General features: G+C 43.5%; 2 protein-coding genes across 3 annotated transcripts in view; one reads left to right on the forward strand and one right to left on the reverse strand.

Moving 5' to 3' along the window:
* Positions 1 to 699: 699 nt before the first annotated feature.
* Positions 700 to 5,682, reverse strand: LOC105499314 (ribosomal protein L36a). Its single transcript, XM_071088976.1, is given in 6 exon segments — positions 700 to 761; positions 1,030 to 1,152; positions 4,788 to 4,855; positions 5,037 to 5,142; positions 5,553 to 5,579; positions 5,581 to 5,682. Coding segments are annotated over 6 exon segments (432 nt in total). The 5' UTR covers positions 5,668 to 5,682; the 3' UTR covers positions 700 to 740.
* A 4,411-nt stretch (positions 5,683 to 10,093) lies between these two features.
* LOC105499313 (Bruton tyrosine kinase) overlaps positions 10,094 to 23,343 on the forward strand; it is a 38,333-nt gene continuing 25,083 nt past the window's right edge. Inside the window, exons 1-3 of one of the 2 annotated variants that reach the window (XM_011771844.3) lie at positions 10,094 to 10,246; positions 21,828 to 21,998; positions 22,526 to 22,624. In XM_011771844.3, the coding sequence (XP_011770146.1) occupies positions 21,858 to 21,998; positions 22,526 to 22,624 (240 nt within the window). In that variant the 5' untranslated portion in view covers positions 10,094 to 10,246; positions 21,828 to 21,857. The remainder of the gene's footprint in view (positions 10,247 to 21,827; positions 21,999 to 22,525; positions 22,625 to 23,343) is intronic. The other variant, XM_011771845.3, reaches the window with a different exon arrangement.

Below are 23,343 nucleotides of genomic sequence, written 5' to 3' on the forward strand. Positions count from 1 at the left end.
CAAAGAGACCCCCACCACAAAAACAAAGTAGTCAGGTGTGGTGACAGGGACCACTAGTCCCAGCTACTCAGGAGGCTGAGGCAGGAGGACCACTTGAGCCTGCAAGCTCAAAGCCGTAGCAAGCTATGATCCATACCATTGGCATTCCAGTCCACATGAGAGGGAGACCTTGTCTCAAAAAAAAAAAAAAAAATTCCACTAGAGTTTCATACGCCAGAAAACCTGTTCTTTGTAGTTATTTTGGCATAAATACGTCTACTTTAAAATGTGAGGGGGAATGTCAAAATGTTTAAGAGTGTAAGACCAAGTCCATAGACAATATTATATGTTACAGCGTAACTGTGTCTGGAGAACAATGCCAAAATTCTTAAACTGTTATACCAAAGATCTGAGACTTAACTCTTAGTAAAAACATCTGATATTCACTATGTGTTACTGACTTCTCCCTATTAACCTGAAATGTGTCTACTTACATAACCAATAACCACTGCATAACGGCAAACTGCATCTCATAAGGCCCCCAGTGATTGAAGTGCCAAATTAGAAAATTGCAACATACGATCTGAACTCAACCATTCAGCTTCAATCCAAAACAAGTAGTACCAGGAAGAGGCATAAATTTCCCCACGGGCGGAATTGTGTTGATGGCTCTAGCTTATTCCCTCCCAAAAGATGAACGGCAAACAAATGAACTGAACATAAACTCAAGATTTTATTGTCTTCATAATAAAAGATGACACTTAGAACTGGATCACTTGGCCCTGTAACAGAACAGAAAAAAGTTGAGTTTTGTATTTTGCCATGAACTACTGCCCCATCAAGAACATTATCTGTTCCTAAAATGTTCACCATGCTGTTAAGCTTCCTCATTCTTCCTTTCCTCCTTGTAGCAGAAAATCTCACATACCTTTAGCTATAGATCTAGTATTTTTAGAGGATTACCCCTGAGCTCTACGCCACAATGAATGTTCACCTTTTCAAATAATAAAGCTATGAAAAATATTGCACCTTCCACCTGCAATTATATACCTTTCTCTTCTTATCTCCTCCCAGTTCAAAATGCTTGCATCTTTTAATAGCCAGCATTCTCTTAGATCTGCAGTTGGGCTCAACGCACTCAAGCCTTAGCACAATCTTCTTTGTAGTTTTAGCCTGGAAAAAAATTAAAGCCTTAATAAATAACTACAGAAGATCAGTTTCTTCAAAAATGACTGCTTTAAATAGTACTCAGTGTACTCTTAAGCCATAGGGAGAAAATAATCTAAAAATCAGTGAATTTAAGAGAAAATGTGTAGAACTTGAGGACTAAAAAAAATAAAGGCTGGGCACAGTGGCTCATGCCTGTAATCCCAGCACTTTGGGAGGCCGAGGCAGGCAGATCACAAGGTCAGGAGTTCGAGACCAGCCTGACCAACATGGTGAAACCCTGTCTCTACTAAAAATACGAAAAGTCAGCCGAGCGTGGTGGCTTGCGTCTATAATCCCAGCTACTCGGGAGGCTGAGGTAGGAGACTCACTTGAACCCGGGAGGCAGCGGAGGTTGCAGTGAGCAGAGATCGAGCCACTGCACTCCTGCCTGAGACAGAGCGAGACTCCATCTCAAAAAAAAAAAATCTATATATATATAAAAAGAGAAAACGTGGTAATAGCAAAGATGGCATGTCATCCAGTTTAAATCCAAACCCCACTCAGATCAAACATCCTAAAGATTCCTATCAAATGGGCCACCCTGAACTTGTGGCCATTCAGCAGCTCTGCATAGTTCTTTAATCCCAACAGTTTGTGAGGCTGAGGCAGGAGGATTACTTGAGCCCAGAGTTTGAGACCAGCCTGGGCAACACAGTGAGAACCTCGTCTCTATAAAAGATCAATAAATTCTAAGACTACCTAGAATTTATGTGCATTCAACTGAATTATGTAACTCAAACTACACTCCCCACTAATACTCAACTTTTTTAATTGTTCCTTTTTTTTTTTTGAGACGGAGTTTCGCTCTTGTTGCCCAGGCTGGAGTGCAATGGCGTGATCTCAGCTCCTTCTCCTGGGTTCAAGCAATTCTCCTGTTTCAGCCTCCTGAGTAGCTGGGATAACAGGTGCCCACCACCACGCCCAGCTAATTTTTTTGTTATTTTTACTAGAGACGGGGGTTTCATCACGTTGGCCAGGCTGGTCTCAATCTCCTGACCTCAGGTCATCCACCCGCCTCGGCCTCCCAAAGTGCTGGGATTACAGGCGCTTAGTAAGCCACCACACATGGCCTTGATTGCTCTTTTTACCTAAACAGAATATTGTTTACAAGTTTCATATTTACCAAAAAATTGCAAACATGCTACAGAGTTCTCATAAACCTTACAACCAGTTTCTCATCTTACATTAGTATGACTTATTAACAAACCAACACTGATGCCTTATTAACTCAAGTCCATACTTTTTAAAATTTCCTTGTATTTTCCTAATGTCCTTTTTCTGTTCTAGGACCCCATCCAGGACACAACCTAACATTTAGTCATCATGTCTCTAGACTCCTTTGGCTGTGGCAATTTCTCAGACCGTTTTGATGATCTTGACAATTTCAGCACTACTGGTCAGGTATTTTGTAAAATGCCCCTCTTGGGATTTGTTTTTCTCATGATTAGATAGAGTTATGGGGTTTTTAGTGTCATTTTCATCACACCTTATCAAGGGTGTATATCAACATGACTCATGGCTGTTGATGTTAACCTTGATTACCTGGCTGAGGTAGTGCTTGTTAGGTTTCTCCACTGTAAAGTTTTATTGCATTTTTTCTTTGAGGTACAAACAATCCAATTACACTCTAAGTTATTTTAAAATATGCAACTAAGTTATTGACTTTAGTCACCCTGTCGTGCTATCAAATAGTTGGTCTAATTCATTCTAATTTTTTGTACCCACTAACCATCCCCACCTCCCCCCACTACCCTTCCCAGCTTCTGGTAACCATCCTTCTACTCTCTATATTCGAGTCCACTTGTTTTGATTTTTAGATCCCACAAATGAGAACATGTGATGTTTGTCTTTGTGTGCCTATTTCACTTAACATAATGATCTCCAGTTCCACCCATGTTGTTGTAAATGACTGCATATCATTCTTTTTATGGTTGAATAGTACTCCATTGCATATAGGTCCATTTTCTTTTTTCCTTGTTTTTTTTCTTTTTTGAGATGGAGGCTTGCTCTGTCGCCCAGGCTGGAGTGCAGCGGTGTGATCTCCGCTCACTGCAGCCTCTGCCTCCCAGGTTCCAGCGATTCTCCTGCCTCAGCCTCCCGGGTAGCTGAGATTACAGGCCTGCACCACACGCCCAGCTAATTTTTGTATTTTTACTAGAGACGGGGTTTCACTATCTTGGCCAGGTTGGTCTCGAACTCCTGACCTCAGGTGATCCACCCACTTCGACCTCCCAAAGTGCTAGGCACGAGCCACTGCGCCCGGCTGCATATAGGTACATTTTCTTTATCCATTCATCCCATGATGGACACTAAGGTTGCTTCTAAATCTTGGCTATTATAAACAGTGCTGCAACAAACATAGAAGTGCAGATATCTCTTTGGTATGCTGATTTTCTTCTGGGTATATACTCAGCAGTGGGATTGTTGGATCATATGGTAGCTCAATTTTTAAAAACTCAAATTTCTTAATAAGCTTGCCCCTTTAGCAAGAGTTCTGATACTGCTGCTAGCTTGCAGTTCTTAACCGGCCAAAACCTAGTTAGAACCTATCTTCTAAACAAGTTATCCAAATGTGAAAAGGTATAAAAAAGCATTCTTTCTGCCACCCTGAGACCAAACTACTTACTGCATCCAAATGAGCACTAAAGTCATTCCTTAATACTTTCTGGAGCTAAACTGCACGAGAGGCAAAGTGCCAAAAGAAATGCTGTGTTGGGCCGGGCGCGGTGGCTCAAGCCTGTAATTCCAGCACTTTGGGAGGCCGAGACGGGCGGATCATGAGGTCAGCAGATCGAGACCATCCTGGCTAAAACGGTGAAACCCCGTCTCTACTAAAAAATACAAAAAACTAGCCGGGCGCGGTGGCGGGCGCCTGTAGTCCCAGCTACTCGGGAGGCTGAGGCAGGAGAATGGCGTGAACCCGGGAGGCGGAGCTTGCAGTGAGCTGAGATCCCGCCACTGCACTCCAGCCTGGGCGACAGAGCGAGACTCCGTCTCCAAAAAAAAAAAAAAAAGAAATGCTGTGTTGGAGAGAATACTCCATTCCAATCATCGTGCTAGTAACTTTAATGGTTAGCCAAATCACCTAAGGTTTGAGAATAAACAGAAACTCACTCAGCCTGAGAATATGGAATTCAGGAGGCTAGCAGACAGGCCTAAATGGTTATTCTATGAGTTTTAAGACTTCACGAGAACAGGTAGCTGACTGCAGGTTTCTGTGATGAGAAACAACAGAACTTAGTGCAACCAACAGTCGAGGATTCAGACATGACGACAGATAAGGAGCAAGGCCAATGAAAGGATTTACAAGTGTACTCACACCTCAGTTCTTAGGAAAGCAGGGCACATTCCTCGATTTTTTGCCTCTTCAGAAGGGAAAGGATAAAAAATCGTAAACACTGAAATAGTGCAGTATTGTGGACTAATCAGACCTGAGTTGCATTCCCAGCTCCATCACCTACTAGATATATCACTGCAGTCAACTGTGAAAACTTCGCTAAACTAACGCTATACCTATATCATGAAGTGTGTGGACTAGAGACAAGTATACATCCTTACTGCAATTAAGTGGGAAACGTCAAATAGTAATTACCACTCACCTTTTTCCGGAAAATCGGCTTAGTTTGCCCACCATAGCCACTCTGCTTCCTGTCATAACGCCGCTTTCCTGGGAAAACGAATTGGTATTTGTTATAATACCAGCAAGTAATTCTTACAGGTTTTATCTTAATTTTGCAGCAGAAATATTAACGCTCAAGTCGGGCGTGGGGGGGAAGAGACCTGGACCCGTATGTTACTCTACAACACAAATGTCACATTAACACCAAATTATGCAGAATCCATCTTACCCTGGGCATACAGAGAATCCTTGCCCTTCTTGTACTGTGTCACTTTGTGGGGTTGGTGCTTGCCACACTTCTTACAGAAAGTCCGGCGGGTTTTAGGGACGTTAACCTAGTAAAGAAACCGTTCAGAACGTGCAGTGTTATTTGACGACAATGGCACAACGCCCTACCTCACCCAGCTAAAGCTAAGGCACTCCACGAGTACTCCTCACTACATGCTAACTCTGACTACAGGGTGGGTCAGCCCCATGTGCTTCAAGCAGAGCTTCCTCCCTCCGTCGAGCCCCAAAGAAGGAAAAGATCTTATTAACTCCACCCCCGGCTAACTCTACCTCTTTGAACCCATCACTTCAATTCCTGGCCCCGTAGCCCGGTCCCTTTAGGGTTGATCCCGGCAAAATTGGGTTGCTCCGGTATATCGAGTCCACACAGGAGCCTGGACCCATCCCGGCACAGCACCGGCGACGAAGGGGGGATAGATTACGCTGGATATTACTCGGCCCCACCAGCAAGTCCTACCATGCTTGCGAGAGCGATACCGGCACGGGAAGAAAGAAAGAAGCTGCGCCGCAAACGGAAGTATATAGGAGGTTCCCGATCGCACTTCCTCATGGGAGTCGGTAGGAGCAATCATAGAGTGTAAGGCTCGGCGCAGCGCCCTCCGGCTGCTGAGAGGACTCAGTTCCGAGCCGCGGGCGGGAGCTTAAGGAAGGACTCCGCCTAAAGGGTGGTCCACTCACCCCAACTTCCGCCCCGCAGCTTTGCAGCGTTTCGTCACTTTATCTCTTTTGGTGGACGCTGCTACATAGTGGCGTTCAGTGAAGGGAGCAGTGTTTTTCCCAGATCCTCTGGCCTCCCCGTCCCCGAGGGAAGCCAGGACTAGGGTCGAAAAGAGGGGTCCTCCACCTCCACGTTCCATTCCTGTTCCACCTCAAGGTCACTGGGAACACCTTTCGCAGCAAACTGCTGATTCAATGAAGGCCTGGAGGGAGCCAATTGCTCCAGTTCATCAATCACATGGCCAGTTGGTCCATTCAACAAATGGTCATTAGATGCCCATTATGTGTCAGGCACTGTTCAGGGGAAGGGATACAGTAATCTAATAGGCTTATAAATGTACAATTTTGAACTAAGTACTTTGAAGAAAAGGAACAATGATTGGCGTTAAAGCAGCACCCTTCTGTTGAGGGAGTAAGTCAGCTGCTCTAGGTTCTGAAAAGTGACAATGAAATTGTTCGGCTCCTGTAATAGCAATCATCAAGCCTAGAAGTAGAAAGTATCCAGTGGCTCTTCCCTTCCTTGCAGACCTGGCAGAAGGCATATACTAGGTTTCAAGAGAGTCCAGCATAGAAAGACTGCAGGGTACTAAACATTTTAAATAGATTGTGTCATACAATTCTCACAGTAATTCTAGGAGACAGGTGGTACTATTATTCCCATTTTACAGGTTAAGAAATTGAGGTCGTAGGATGTTAAAGGATTTTACCAATGTCAACAGTATTTAGTGAATCTAGGATACAAACCTGGGTAGACTGACTCTAGAACCTGGGTTCCTTTAACATTATAAAATACTGCTGTTGTGGCCTGGTGATTATAATAGCTAAAATATATATATATATATATATATATATGGCGCACTTACTATATGCCAGGCATTCTCCTAACCACCTTACATACTACCCCTTTTAATCCTGACAGCAACCCCAGGAGGTATGTACCAGTATTAGTATTTAACAGGTGAGGACACTAAGGCACAAGAGATGTTACGTTTACTTACCTGAAGTCACACAGGTTGTTATTTTTTTGTGGAACTGGAATTTGATACTAGGTAGTCTAACACTACAGCCTTGCACTTAACCACTACATCATACCAAGGAAGCAGGGGCATCTGCAGTGTAGAGGATGGTGAGGAGACAGAATTGGGCTGAGACACAGGAGGAGGTGGCAGTGGAGTAGGGACTGACGAACCATGACAGTCTGGGGTATCTTTCTTGCACAACCCTCCAGAAACATGCGTGGGACCTGAGCTGACACTCTGATCACCCCCTTTTTTGTTGGGTGGTCTCTGGGAATGAGATAATAAAAATATTACCACTACCTGCTACATTTCCTGAAAGTTTCTTTGCCAAACTTCCAGCATTTTCTTTTTCTTTCCAGATTCTTAAGCAATCTCACTGGCCTTTAGGGGTTTATGTTAGTAACATAGAAATATGAAGACCATGAACATGGCCCCTCTTCATTTAATCAACCTTAGTTCTTTCTATCATACCTGTATTACATGGCTTTGTGGGGTTTTTGCTTGTTTTTGCTTACTTAAAAAAATTTAATTGACAAAAATTGTTTATATTCAAGGTGTACAACATGATGATTTGATATGTGTATACACTGTGTAATGATTACCACAGTCAAATTGATTAACATATTTATCATTCATCACCATCCATAGTTACCATAGAGGAGGTGAGGACACTTAAAATCTGCTCTCTTATCAAATTTCAATAATACAATGTTATTAACTATGGTCACTATATTGTACATTAGATCCCCAGAGCTTATACATCCTATAAGTGAAAGTTTGTACACCAATGCTGACATTGAGGTGGGAGGATCACTTGAGCTGTTCTCTGTTTTGGACATGTTCCTGCTCATTAATTTCCCCTAAGATAAGGCACTCAGAACTGGATGCAGGACTCTAGGTGTGGTCTGGCTTTGCAGAGTAGGTGGCATGTTACCTTCCTCTGTCTAGATATTTTACTTCTGTAAGGAAGCCTCAATGTCACGTTGGCTTTTCTGGAAGCCATGTTAACTGACATGACATGCCTTTTGATTACTATCAGCAGAAACCCCTGAACCATTTTCACAAATGCTACTGCTACTCCACTTTCTCCTGGAGTCATTTGAAGTTCAAATTTGGGGCCCAGTTGTGAGACATCACCTTTAGCCCCGGTAAAATACACTTTGTGGAATTTGGCTTCTCACACCAGGTGATCAAGATCTTTTTGGAAACTAATTGCCCTCTTCCATCATCCAGTCTAGCACACAGAGCCTTGCACCATTCATAAACTAACTGGGCTACTTTTTATATTTTCCTCAAAGATCATCAACAAAAATGTTGAACAGGATAGCACCAAGAATAGAACCTTATATTGCATTGGGAATCTGTTCAGGTGACACTCAGCTGTTCATTTGTGCTATCTGAGTACAGTCCTCCTGTCAGTATGGATGAGTGTGCTAGGGGAGTGGTCGTGGGCAGAGGGTGAAGAAGAGCCTACGTCTACTTGCTCTTTTCCCTTGTGCTCCTCTCTCTCTCTTGTTTAGCTCTCCCACTGGATGCCTGTAACCTCCCAGTCCCCACCCCAAGATGGACCTTGAGAAGGGACAGGGCATGTGACAACAAGTGACATAAGATGAAGAAAAGAGGAGGGAAGGTGAATGCCTGTGACCAATCCTCAGGCAGGTGAGTGGAGCAGCTATTGGGGGTGACTAGCAAAAGGATAGAAGTTGTCAATAAAGTAAGGCAATCGTACAACACATGCTGTCCATCTATCTTGTGCAAATGTGAGGATCAACCACTATATCATCAGTCTACAAATACTTTAAATGTTTTTATTTAAAGTCCTGTTGGTGACCGGAAGAGGTGGCTCGCCCCTGTAATCCCTGTATTTTGGGAGGCCGAAGCAGGAGGATCGCTTGAGTCCACGAGTTTGAGACCAGCCTGGGCAACATAGTGAAACCCCACCTCTACAAAAAATACAAAAATTAGCCCAGCACAGTGATGTGTGCCTCTAGTCCCAGGTACTAGGGAGGCTGAGGTGAGAGGATCACTTGAGCCCAGGAGACAGAGGCTGCAGTGAGCCATGATCATGCCGCTGCACTCTAGCCTGGGCTTCAGAACAAGACCCTGTCTCAAAAAAAAAAAAAAAAAAAAAAAAGGTCCCAAGGCCTGTTGGGGGTTGGGGGTGAGGGGAGGGATCTTAGAGGATGGGTCAATAGGTGCAGCAAATCACCACAGCACACGTATACCTATGTAACAAACCTGCACCTTCTGCACATATATCCCATTTTTTTGTTTGCTTGTTTGTTTGTTTTTTAGACGAAATAAAGAAAAAAAAATAAGGTCCTGTTGACTTAAAAGCTCGGATGAACTTGTAGTGGGACCTGTGATCTGTTTCTACACTAGGATACAATGCCTTGGGGCAAGGAAATATGGTAGTGCCCAAGATGTCAAGGTGGGCAGGCAGATCAGTCAGCAGGGGCTCCAGTGTCATGGTCTGCATTCAATACTGGCTGCATTTCCTAGAAGAATCCCTGGGGGAAACATTGCAGTTGGAGCATAAAGTAGGGGGCCCCTGAGAAAACCTCCAGGCTTCAAGTGACACTAGTCTGCTTTACGGGTTTACACGACTCAAGAGAAAGGTGTACATTGAGAGATAATCCCTGAGGCTGAATCTTAAAAGAAGAAAATCAACATCCACAGAAAATGGGGAAGGGCACAAGTATTTCTGTGGGCTTATATTCCGACATTTTTATCTGTAGGGGAAAAATGCTTTCTTAGAAAATGACTCAGCAGGGGGAAGTCTTGTCTCTACCTCTGTCTGGCTCTGTCCTTTGGGGTCCCTTCACTATCAAGTTCAACTGTGTGTCCCTGAGACTCCTCTGCCCCGGAGGACAGGAGACTCGAAAACACTCTTCCTGGCCAATCTCTTTGCTCTGTGTCTGCCAGCCCCCAGCATCTCTCCTCTTTTCTGTAAGCCCCTCTCCCTGTGCTGACTGTCTTCATAGTACTTCAGGTATGTTGTCCCTTTACCTCTAGGAGGATAGCTTGATGACCTGTCTGCTCAGGCCAGCCCCATCTAGAGTCTCAGTGGCCCCAGTCATGTTGAGAAAGGTTCTTTCAGAGACAGACTCAAGATAGTAGTGTCAGAGGTCCCAAGCAAATGAAGGGCGGGGACAGTTGAGGGGGTGGAATAGGGACGGCAGCAGGGAACCAGATAGCATGCTGCTGAGAAGAAAAAAAGACATTGGTTTAGGTCAGGAAACAAAAAAAGGGAACTGAGTGGCTGTGAAAGGGTGGGGTTTGCTCAGACTGTCCTTCCTCTCTGGACTGTAAGAATATGTCTCCAGGGCCAGTGTCTGCTGCGATCGAGTCCCACCTTCCAAGTCCTGGCATCTCAATGCATCTGGGAAGCTACCTGCATTAAGTCAGGACTGAGGTGGGTCTGGGGTATGGCAGGGGCTGGGCAGCAGCAGCAATGTACCTTTCTTGGGACCCCTAAAAAACAGAGAGACAGCATGGCTGGTGCCATTTATCAGCTAGCAGACGAGGCTGACGGAGGGTGGGAGTGTCATCAGCACAAGGCCCTGGCAGTCCCGTCTGGTGATTAGAGAGGCTGAAAAGGTCCTTTCCGACAAGAGCTGTGGGTGGGGTGAACAGGAAGAGAAAAATGTGACATGAGGTGACCATCCGAACAGGTAGCAAATGTTAGAAAGGGGTACCTCTGGCAAACTTAGTGGAAAAGTAATATTGCAGGGAGCAGTCAGATAAAAACAAGCCCTTCTGTCAAATAGTGCTTGAAGACTCAATAGGGATACATGGGTCAATGAAGCCCTTAGAAAAAGAAATACTAAGAGGCAGATTCTCTGAGAACATGGTAAAGGCTCACGCTCCACATTATGCAGTTGACTTTTGTGAGCTAGGGAAAGGCCCGGCTAGGCCAGGGTGTAGGCTACCTGCCTTGAGCTGTACCAGGCCAAATGTTGCCAGGATCAGAGCCGGCTTTGTTGAAAGGACTGTGAAAGCTGTGCCAACCTCGTGGTAACAATGGGTAAAAGACTGGGCCAGGAGAAAGCAGCCTCTGCCTCAGCCCGGACAGTGCGGCCAACCCCTCAGGTTCTGGCAAAGGTTTCTCCTCTTATCATTGCCCTCCATGTGCATGGCTTGCTTGTCTCTTGTCTTCATTATTTCTCCTTTCTTTTTCTCCTCTCCAACCTCCTCCTCTTCCCACTCATCCTCCTTTCTCTACCTGTATCCCTTCTTCACTATACCCTCCTCTGTTCTGTTGATTACCATAGACTCTGACATACAGTTAGCACTTAATAAATAATTGCCGAATTACATTGACTTTTTCTTGCTCCTTTCTTCCCCTGCTCTTTTCCCTTTTCCTTTCCCTTTCCCTTTCCTCCTCCCTGCCTGCCTAGTACCTTCCCCATAAGGTGGTTGTGAGCAGTAAATGTGCAAATACATGTAAAGCATTTAAAACAGAGCCTGGCAATGGTAAGTGCTGGATCTCAGTATTTGCTATAATTTTTACTCTGCCTCAGACCTGCCAATGTCCCCCAGAGGGCCTACCTAGAGCAAATTGTAGGACATTTAGAATAAAAGTGATTGGTGACCCCAATCAAGACATCCTTGGATAAGTTGCCCAGACTCCAAATGAACCAATTTCTTGGCCACCTAGCTCTCAAAGCTGAAAGTCTCTGTCTCATGCCATGCATGTCTAGAGGCAGGGCAGCAGCAAAGCCCAGTGGCTATGGGGGGTCTACACAGCTCAGTGGCTGTCATCTTTGCTCATGGCAACCTAAAGCATTATACCCAAACAGTGTCCCTTAGGGCTTGCCCTATCTATTCTGATTCCTTTTATATTCAAACTATTTAAACTGCTTGCTTGTGTTGAAGTCCAAATTTCCATTGCATATGGCTGTTGATGTTTTTGTTTGGAATTCTTTTTTTTTTTTTTTTTTTTTTGACATGAAGTTTTGCTCGTGTTGCCCAGGCTGGAGTGCAATGGCACGATATTGGCTCACCACAACCTCCGCCTCCCAGGTTCAAGCGATTCTCCTGCCTCAGCCTCCCAAGTAGCTGGGATTACAGGCATGCGCCACCACGCTAATTTTGTATTTTTAGTAGAGACAGGGTTTCTCCATGTTGGTCAGGCTGGTCTTTAAATCCCAACCTCAGGTGATCTTCTCGCCTGGGCCTCCCAAAGTCTAGGATTACAGGCACGAGCCACCACAACCAACCTGGAATTCTTTGTAAACTCCTATGGTGTGAACTAATGTAACTTTCCATCCACTTATAGGGGATTGGTGCAATTTTAAATTATCACTATGATTTGCTATTTCCATTCGAGCAAATTTCCTATAGAGTTTCCTTTCAGTGGACTAGACCCATATCAGGAAGTGACTTAGGTATAAAGGGAAGATATAGCTTTCAAAAACCAAAGTTTGGGTGTTCTCCAAAGAGTTATCAGATACCCCCTTCTACTCCCACAATGATCTGATTGCTGAGATCTGATTGTAACTACTGAAAATAAGGAAGAACTAGAATTTTCAGTGACACAGTGCTCAACAAGAAGCTAGAAAAGAGGCCTTGACATATTTGACTCCAAAGCTACTTGGTTATGCATGAAGCCATCTGGGGAGGGGAAGGAGGAGGGAGAACTCCTCTGAGGACCCTGAAACAATTGGGCCACGTGTGACTTTCAGTTTCTATGGAGATTCATGTGCAGTGGCTGAGGGTGATCTGAGAGCATTGGAAACCCAGAAGCTTTAATCCCAGGCTCTTCTATCTGCTCTTAGAAAGTTCTCACAAGATATCTTTAGGATTATATTGGTTATTTGAATCTCAAGGAGAAGCTGATCTCACTGCCCTACCTCCCTGAACTGAAAACAAACTGTAGTCTGTTAGCTCACCCTAGAAGAAAGAAATTCTAGAGTCAAGAGAAGTTAGGTTTTAGACAAGTTGGAGGTTGGAATATACTGGAGTTTAAGATCGTTGACTCAATGAAAAAAACAAAACAAAACAAAACAGACTTGTCTGCAGTAAAACCAGAGTTTTAAAAATGATTAGAAATGGACCAGAAAAGAGATAAGGATAATGAGAAAGGGGGTTCTCTAAAACTATTTGGAGCTGAAATTGGGACAGTGTTTCTGGAAACTATTTTGGCAGTATGCATCAAAATGCAAAATGCACATACTTTTTTGACTCAGGAAATGATGCTTGTATAGAGATCCTAATAACATGGGAAAATAATTAGGAATAATGTTAAATAAGAATCTTAGACCATTTTTGGAAAAAGGCACCTTGAATGGATGGATAGATAGATAAATAGATACATACATACATACATACATACATAGATGTTACAAAAAATAGGTAAATTAACTGTGCAATATGATCTCAAATATTATAAGAAACATGCACAGAAAAAAATGGAAGGAAATATGCCAAAATATTAATGCCTCTGGATGAGTTTATAATTGATTTTTTTCTTTTTTATTTCCCTGTACTTGACATATTTTCTACAATATGCATGTTTTATTTTACTATATTTTGTTTTGTTTCGAGATAGGGGTCTCCCTATGTTTCTCAGGCTGGCCTTGAACTCTTGGGCTCAAGCGATCCTCCCATATCAGCCTCCTAAGTAGCTGGGACTACAGGTGCACACTGCTGCACCCAGCTGCGTGTGTTATTTTGATATCGATGGAAAAAATAAATAAAATGTTTAAGCCAAGGAAAACAAAAACTAGGTTGAAAAAGAAGGCCAAAGGGGCACACAAGTCCAGAGCGAAAGACAGACACCCCAGCAGTCACCTTCAGAGCAGAGGGAAAATATTGAAAGTATTACCACCGATCTGATCTGGCACTGACTGTAAACTTGCAGATTGGCTCTCTGGCTTTCCTTCCATCATCAGTTGGCCAGAATATATTGTTGCTAGTGCAAGACAAAAAGAGATGATGAATCACAGAGACCTAGAAGTTTCCAAAACCACAGAAGAAAAATGTAAAATGCTAAAAACATAAGGCCAGGCGCAGTGGCTCAAGACTGTAATCCCAGCATTTTGGGAGGCCGCAGCAGGCGTCATGGTGTGCGGCTGTAATCCCAGCTACTCAGGAGGTTGAGGCACGAGAATTGCTTGAAACTGGGAGGTAGAGATTGCAGTGAGCCAAGATTGCACTACTGTACTGAAGCCTGGATGACAGAGTGAGACTCTGTCTCGAAAATAAATAAGTAAATAAATAAATAAATAAATAAATAAATAAAACATGAACTGCTATGGAAGAACCAGAGAGCCCTACGGCCTCCTGTAAATGACTACAGCAGGAGAGTTTCCCTGGTCAGCATGCAGCCAGAAAATTGAGTTTGGCTTGATGCCTTCATCACAAATTTGGTCCCCTGTAGCCCTGACTATGAAGCTTATCATAAAATAATTAGGTTTCACTGGGGCCCGAACAAAAGCATCTTGGGAATTTAACAAGATTGATTAGGTTGCTTTGTTGCTGTGGTTATGATTTTTTTTCTTTTTTTTTTTTTTTTTTGAGATGGAGTCTCACTCTGTCACCCAGGCTGGAGTGCAGTGTCACAATTTCGGCTCACTGCAACCTCCACCTCCTGGGTTCAAGCGATTCTCCTGCCTGAGCCTCCTGAGAAGCTGGAATTACAGGCGCGCACCACCACGCCTGGCTAATTTTTGTATTTTTAGCAGAGACGGAGTTTCACCATGTTGGTCAGGCTGGCCTCGAACTCCTGACCTCGTGGATCCACCTGCTTTGGCCTCCCAAAGTGCTGGGATTACAGGTGTGACCCACCGCGACTGGCCAGTTATGATATTTAAAGAAGACTTCTCTTCTGGTCCCAAGGCCAAGGAATTCTCAATTGAAATCTCAGTTAGAACCTGAAGGATGCTTCTTGGGACTGGGAAGAGATTTTCTGTAGGCCAAATTTAGGCTCCCACTAGAGATAGTTGATAATTCTACCACATTTCATAGTGAAGCATCGGGAAGACAGGACTGAAAAGGCAAGAAGGAATGATGCAAAGTGCATAGTCCAACAGATAAGCTGGACCTGGGTTTGCCACTTTGTCTAAGTAACTGAGAATTCATTCTGAGATTAAAAAATCACAATAATGTTCACAGCAGCATGGTTTATCATTGAAAACAAACAACCTAAAGTCCATCAACAGGAGAATGAATAAATTGGAAGGTATTAATCATATAGAATATTTTATGCATATAAAAATGAATTAAAACATATGAAGTAGAACTACCCAGATAAATAAATAAAACCTAACATATTATATTGAGGGGAAAAAAGCAAGTTGCTGAAGAATGTGTACCATATATATATATAAATTTTATTTTATTTTATTTTATTTTATTTTTATTTTATTTTTTCTGCGACGGAGTTTCACTCTTGTTGCCCAGGTTGGAGTGCAATGGCGTGATCTGGACTCACTGCAACCTCCACCTGCCGGGTTCAAGCGATTCTCCCGCCTCAGCCTCCTGAGTAGCTGGGAGAGTAGCGTTGGCCCAGCTAGTTTTTGTATTTTTAGTAGAGACAGGATTTCACCATGTTGGTCAGGCTGGCTGCTCTCGAACTCCTGACCTTGCCGTCCACCCACCTCAGCCTCCCAAAGTGTTGGGATTACAGGTGTGAGCTACCGCACCTGGCCATATGTAAATTTTATTTTATTTTATTTTATTTTGTTTTATTTTATTTTTTTTTGAGACAGAGTCTCGCTCTGTCGCCCAGGCTGGAGTGCAGTGGTGCGATCTCAGCTCACTGCAAGCTCGGCCTCCCGGGTTTACGCCATTCTCCTGCCTCAGCCTCCCGAGTAGCTGGGACTACAGGCGCCCGCCACCTCGCCCGGCTAGTTTTTTGTATTTTTTTTAGTAGAGACGGGGTTTCACCGTGTTAGCCAGGATGGTCTCGATCTCCTGACCTCGTGATCCGCCCGTCTCGGCCTCCCAAAGTGCTGGGATTACAGGCTTGAGCCACCGCGCCCGGCCTGTAAATTTTAAACATGTAAACCAATACTATATATCTTTTACAGATACTTACATCTGTAATAATAATATGAAAACATACTTAGGAATGATAAACACCAAATTCAAGATACTGGTAATCTCTGAGGAGGGAGAAGACTAAGATTTTGGAGTACATAAAGGGGTCTTGATTATATAGATAGTATTTAAGTTCTTTTTTTTTTTTTTTTTTTGAGACGGAGTCTCACGCTGTTGCCCAGGCTGGAGTGCAGTGGCGCGATCTCGGCTCACTGCAAGCTCCGCCTCCCGGGTTCCCGCCATTCTCCTGCCTCAGCCTCCTGAGTAGCTGGGACTACAGGCGCCCGCCACCGCGCCCGGCTAATTTTTTTTGTATTTTTAGTAGAGACGGGGTTTCACTGTGGTCTCGATCTCCTGACCTTGTGATCCGCCCGCCTCGGCCTCCCAAAGTGCTGGGATTACAGGCTTGAGCCACCGCGCCCGGCCTAGTATTTAAGTTCTTAACACCTCAGGCAGTATGGCACAATGTTAGGATTTTGTAGAGCTAAGCGGTGAGTCCATGATTGTAATGTTATAGACTCTGTACTTTCTTTTCTTTTTTTTTTTTTTTTTTTTTTTTTTTTTTTTTTTTTTTGAGACGGAGTCTTGCTCTGTCACCCAGGCTGGAGTGCAGTGGCCGGATCTCAGCTCACTGCAAGCTCCGCCTCCCGGGTTTACGCCATTCTCCTGCCTCAGCCTCCCGAGTAGCTGGGACTACAGGCGCCCGCCACCTCGCCCGGCTAGTTTTTTTGTATTTTTTAGTAGAGACGGGGTTTCACCGTGTTAGCCGGGATCGTCTCTCGATCTCCTGGCCTCGTGATCCGCCCGTCTCGGCCTCCCAAAGTGCTGGGATTACAGGCTTGAGCCACCGCGCCCGGCCGACTCTGTACTTTCTATTTGAAATATTTCATAATATAAAACAAAGTATATTTGAGGCCACGTGCGGCAGCTCACACCTATAATCCCCGCACTTTGGAAGGCTGAGGCAAGAAGATCACTTGCATCCAGGAGTTTGGGACTAGCCTAGGCAACAAAGTGAGACCCGTGTCTCTAAAAAAAATTTAAACATTAGCTGGGTGTGGTAGTGCACACCTGTAGTCCTAGCTACTTGAGAGGCTGAGGTAGGACAATCGCTTGAGCCTGGGAGGTGGAGGCTGCAGTGAGTAGTGATCCTGCCACTGCACTCCATCCTGGGCGATAGAGTGAGACCCTGTCTCAAAAAAATAGAAGGTATATTTGATCAAAGTTTTATATTCACAGTAAGCAATAAGAACCCTAGGGACAGAGAAGGGTGGATGTTCCACCTAAACACTGTGCTTTCATTCCATCAACAATGAAACATCCAGGAAAGGAAACAAGCGACTCTAGAAATTCACTAGTTAGACAGAATCTCCTTGGGCATGATTTAAAGAGAGAAAATGTAAGAAAACCTGGAAAGACTAAGAAGAGTTCTCATGTGGAAAAAAATATAATTGACAGTTAACAGGGACAGATCATCCTTACCAGCCTGGAGGAATACTGCAGAGGAAAGAGCTTAGGATCTTAAATACTCTCTTATCTCCTGTATTTACCACCATTTCCTCTCTTGCTGAACATTCCTAGAAAATGGAGAGGAGTTTGTCCCAACTGCTCTTTGATGATAGCCCCAAGGCAGATAGCATCAACCTCATCAAAGACCAAAAAACAAATAAACAAACAAAAATCCCTCCAGTAGGCAATGAAACACCACAAAAAGAGCAAGGGCTATAGATGATATACCAAGAGCTATAGATGGATGAGGTTGGACAAGTCACATAACCTCTGTGAGTGTCAGTTTCAACATCTGTTTGTTGTGAGGAATAAATGAAATAATACCTGTAAAATACCTGACAGGTAGAAGTCACCGAAAGGAACAGAAGTTCCATTCCATCCCCCTAAGGAAAGACAGGGAATGGCCAGAATCTTCCTAACCAAATGAGTAGTAGTTTCAAGGAGAGATCAAGAGAAAACACTACTTCTTGGATATTTTGGCTAAGTAGTTATTTGAAGTACAGTTGACTGGTTATTTTAAGTCATATCTCATAGACTCTTCCCAATCATAGGCTGGCTGTGTAGTTTTCTGAATTTTGCTCTGGTATTCTTCTTCTTCTTCTTTTTTTTTGAGACTCCAGGCTGGAGTGCAGTGTCACGATCTTGGCTCACTGCAACCTCCGCCTCCTGGGTTCAAGCGATTTTCCTGCCTCAGCCTCCCAAGTTGCTGGGATTACAGGTGCCTGTCACCATGCCCAGCTAATTTTTTGTATTTTTAGTAGAGACGAGATTTCACAATGTTGGCCAGGCTGGTCTCTAACTCCTGACCTCAAGTGATCCGCCAGCCTTGGCCTCCCAAAGTGCTGGGATTACGGGCGTGAGCCACCACACCTGGCCTTATTATTCTTAATAGTATTTTATCTTACGAGCAAAGATAAGAGCCCAAGATGGCTTAGTTTACTGATTCTGCAAGTGCTATTTCTATTAATTCTTTGGCACAGTGCAGTTTGTATTGATGGCTGAACTCTTGTTAATAAGCTTCGTCTTTCTGAATTCTGCTGCTCCATAGGGAGCTAGGAGGCTGCAAAAGGTGGCCATGTAAAAATCCTTGCATTTATAGTTTAATAAAGAGAACATTATAACACTGGAACTTTATATTTTAAATGAAGAGCTGTGGGTCTATTATTTCTCCTCCCCCATTTCTTTCTATGAACAACAGTGGTGTGTGTGTGTGTGTGTGTGTGTGTGTGTGTGTGTGTTTGAGACACTCATGTCACTTCCATTTCCACCCTTCACCCTGAGTGGAGCTCAGGGTCGGCCATCATTGTGCATATTTTGTGGTCAAACTGACTCTGTAGGCTACTGAAATTGTTTTTTTAAAAAAATGGGGCCTTTACTGGCCGGGCACGGTGGCTCATACCTGTAATTCCGGCACTTTGGGAGGCCAAGGTGGGCAGGTCACCTGAGGTCAGGAGTTCAAGACCAGCCTGGCCAACATGGGGAAACCCTACCTCTACTAAAAATACAAAAATTAGTCAAGCATGGTGGCACTTGGGAGGCTGAGGCAGGAGAATTGCTTGAACCCAGGAGGTGGAGGTTGCAGTGAGCCAAGATTGCGCCACTGTGCTCCAGACTGGGCAACAAAGCAATACTCCATCTCAAAAAAAAAAAAAAGAGGCCTTTAACAATAAGTACCCACAGAAACTTTACCCTCTAACTACTTTTTAACTCATAGCTGTGTGTTACACATCAACCTTCTGGAGACTCAAAGATGGATCCATTTCCTTTCACATAGCTGAGTGATGGATCAAGTGGTGCCTAAGGAAGAGCTACCACATTTTCAGGCTGTGTGAGTCTGGACTAGATCACAAAAAATAGGAGAAAAGCAGTCAAAGAACGTGATACCAAATCATGGCAATTCTGGTAGACCTCTAGCTCAATGATCTAGAGGTGGAGGCCATTTCACCTTTTGCTCAGAGGGGCGATGGCTAGTGAAAGACTTGCTTACTTCCTCATAGTCAGACCAGCACCAAACCCTGCCCCAATACAGATACTTGAGAGAGAGGAAGACTTCCTCTTGTACAAACTGGATTTATTCTAAAACAGAAAAAGAGTAGAGGCAGCTTCCAGAAGGACCTGTCTTATAGGAAGTAAGAGCAGGGGCCAAGAATGAAACAGATGGTGGATCTAAGCAGGGAATGTATCCACTAAGAGCCTGCAACAAAACTAAAGGTAAAATGCTGCCTGCGATCTATTCAACTAAGAGAAGTACACCAGACGTGGTTTGTTGGGATGCTTCTGACCCCCATTTACTGGTCATGGTACTCAATTTGTTTAGGGTTTTATTTTTTATCCTGTAATTTGAGTCTTTGATTGTGAAGAGGTACTTAATTATAATTTGCCACTAGAACGATTGTGGTATGATTACAGGGATCTCAATGAGTTGGTAGTTCCAGAGAATAGAGTAGTATTATTTGGTTACCACTACTCCTGAGTAAATGCATAATTGTAATGTTAAAATGAACCTCTTTGAGGTTAGAGCTAAAACTGAGTGTTGGAAAGGGCTGATTGTAAACTCATCAATTTGTCACTCCAGTGAGAGACCATTTAAACCAGGGAGTCAGGTTGTGTGGCAGAGTGGAGGGAAAGGTTTGCACTCTTGCCCAATTTTTCTCAAAATCTAATTTACAAAATATTGAATCAATCCACCTCCAGAAGATGGTGGCATACACATGGTAGATAAGTGGCAAAGCGATCGTCCAGAACACCCCTGGTGTTCCTTTGACCTATTTTCGTCTCCCCAGCATGAGAATAGAACCTCCTACACCACAGGAAAGAGCAGAATAACAGTGTGGATAGCCCCCAGGCTTTCATAAAATTTACTCCCTTGCTTTCCTAGTGTGAGCAATAATCTGCTTAAAAAGTAGAAAAAAAAAAAAAAAACAACTGCTGACTTTATTAATTCTTCTTGCACGGTGCCACCAAAAGCATAAGGAGTTACTGAAAAAAAAAAAAAATTCCCACCCCCCACCCCGCCATAGGAAAAATCCCTACCTCTAATAAAACTTGAGTGGAGGTCTGGTGGTTTTTTCATTACTTACTTAGTGTTTTTTTGTTGTTGTTTTTGGTTTTGTTTTTTGAGACGGAGTTATGCTCTTGTTGCCCAGACTGGAGCATAATGGCACAATCTCGGCTCACTGCAACCTCCGCCTCCCAGGTTCAAGCGATTCTCCTGCCTCAGCCTCCCAAGTAGCTGGGATTACAGGCACCCGCCACTACGCCCGGCTAATTTTTGTATTTTTAGTAGAGATGGGGTTTTGCCACATTGGCCAGACTGGTCTGGAACTGCTGACCTCACAGGTGATCCGCCAGCCTCGGCCTCCCAAAGTGCTGGGATTACAGATGTGAGCCACCAAGCCCGGCCTAGTGTTCTATTTTTATGACAGCATTTGTTTTCACTTTATCTTTCCAACGAAAGTTCGGAATTAGTAATAATATAACATTGTGCATAAACTGTAAGTGAATAACTGATATGAAGTGTTGCTTGGTGTGAATAAAAAAGCCAATGGTGACTTTGGGGATTTTATTTGTCTTTCTGTGTTTCAGTTACCTAAATTGAATCCTTCTGGAGTATTGTAGGTTTGGGGAGGCTAAATGAGTTGCGTTTCATAAATGAACAGAGGTGGCATTTATATCAGTAAGACAGTTAGTTGCATCAATTTTGCCTGATGCTCTCTAAAAGAACTAATTTAAGCTAAATGGGGAAAAGGTCAGAAAACAACAACTACCCCCCTCCCACACACACACACACCAAAAAAACATATATATATATATGTTTTCAACTTTAGAACAAAGCTTCTATCCTTTGTAGCTCTGTCAGTGGGTGTGGGCAAAATCAGTTGGGCAGCAGTTAGTGTGTGTCCATAACTGCAGGTGCAGCCTCCATATCCTTATTAGTTCCCTTGGTTACAGACCCCAGTGGGACAATGTTTGAAAAATTACATTCACTGTCTAGGAAATTGGGAACTGAAAGTCCAATATTTGCCTCAGTGGAGTTCTGGCACCTGCATTATCCCTTCTGGGTATATCAAGATCAACAGCTGCACAGATACTTGCTTTTCACAGATTCTACACATATCATATAAAGGTGAATAGTGTAAAGCTACCTCTTCGCCTTACTAAGCACACAGGTGTGTGCCATTTAACATCTAGAGCATTCCATTATATAAGAACCCAGTTTATATGAGCTCACAACATCGAACCAATCTCCCTAATTCAGTGTGCATCCATTATACCTAAAACCTGACAGAGCTGGGGGCTGTGGGAGGAGGGTGGTAGGAAGAAATTATTTTGTGAGCTGTGCACATTTTTGTTCCATTTGAAACTAGGTAGCTAGGCTGAGGGGGAACCAAGAGGGATGAGGATTAATGTCCTGGGTCCTCAGGAACTTTCATTATCAACAGCACACAGGTGAGCTCCAGAAAGAAGAAGCTATGGCTGCAGTGATTCTGGAGAGCATCTTTCTGAAGCGATCCCAACAGAAAAAGAAAACATCACCTCTAAACTTCAAGAAGCGCCTGTTTCTCTTGACCGTGCACAAACTCTCCTACTATGAGTATGACTTTGAACGTGGGGTAAGTTTCTCGACTATGAAACCTGAGTTTCAAGATGTCAAGGACTTGGCCTTAGATCTTTCTTGGGGAAGAGGTAAATTTTCATTGGTAGGAGGAGGGGGGTAGAATGGACCTAAGTCCCTTCAAATTCAGCAAAGTATTTCCTAGCCTGTAACTAGCTAAAGCCGGCAAGTCAAAGGTCCTAAGAAGCCAGAAGGAAAATATTACCGTGGAATCTTGGAATTGATGAGCACTCATGAAATGATTATTGAGAATGAAATCGAAGAGTTGGAAATTGCTTCCTTACTTCCTATGAGTAAGGCACATACAGTCATTCACTCTTCCATGGTATTTGCCCTCCATTTGGTAGTCAAAGATTAGATTTATAGATCTGGAAGGATATTTTTTTCTTCCCCCACATGACAGGTGCTGATGTAGCCTGTGCGTGCCACCTCACTACGTTGAATGATTAGATAACAAAATCTAATCATCTGGTTGCTTAATACCTCTTAATCTTTCTCCGTTTTCTTCCTCATTCTATTTCTCAGAGAAGAGGCAGTAAGAAGGGTTCAATAGACGTTGAGAAGATCACTTGCGTTGAAACAGTGGTTCCTGAAAAAAATCCTCCTCCTGAAAGACAGATTCCGGTAAGAAGAGACCAATGTCTGAGACGGGGAACAGCAGATTTGAAGAAATTTGCAACATTTAAATTCTCTGTAAATAGACTGGTGATGCTGTGCAACGTGGAACACAGTCAAATTTCCTTTAAAAAATCTTCACTCTACCACATTGGTTATAAAGAATCTTAGCTTCTTTCTTTCGATTCAGAACATCTCACTAAACCTGGAAAATTTGTTAACACAAACTTTTAAATGATGCTATATCAAGTTTTCGAACTGATCAGAGATCATTGGTTTTATTCCCTCAGTTACCAGGATCAGATTTAGAGGCTTGAGTTAAGTCTGAATGCCAGAATCCTAGGGCTCTGAGTCACATGATATTCTTTAATACCTACTATTCATTCTCCTCTCACTTTCCAGAGCAAGAGGCATAAAACCTACTGACTTTTGAGTTCACTTTTAAAAAATATATATCAATTTCAGTATTTTCTTTTTTTCTTTCTTTTTCTTTTTTTAGACAGAATCTCGCTCTGTTACCCAGGCTGGAGTGCATTGGTGCCATCTTGGCTCACTGCAACCTTCATCTCTTGAGTTCAAGCAATTCTCATGCCTCAGCCTCCCAAGTAGCTGGGAGTACAGGTGTGCAACACCATGCCTGGCTAATTTTTCATATTTTTTTAGTAGAGACGGGGTTTCACTATGTTGGCCAGACTGGTCTCAAACTCCTGGTTTCAAGTGATCCGCCT

Source organism: Macaca nemestrina, chromosome X (assembly GCF_043159975.1).
Source record: "Macaca nemestrina isolate mMacNem1 chromosome X, mMacNem.hap1, whole genome shotgun sequence".
NCBI lineage: Eukaryota > Metazoa > Chordata > Mammalia > Primates > Cercopithecidae > Macaca > Macaca nemestrina.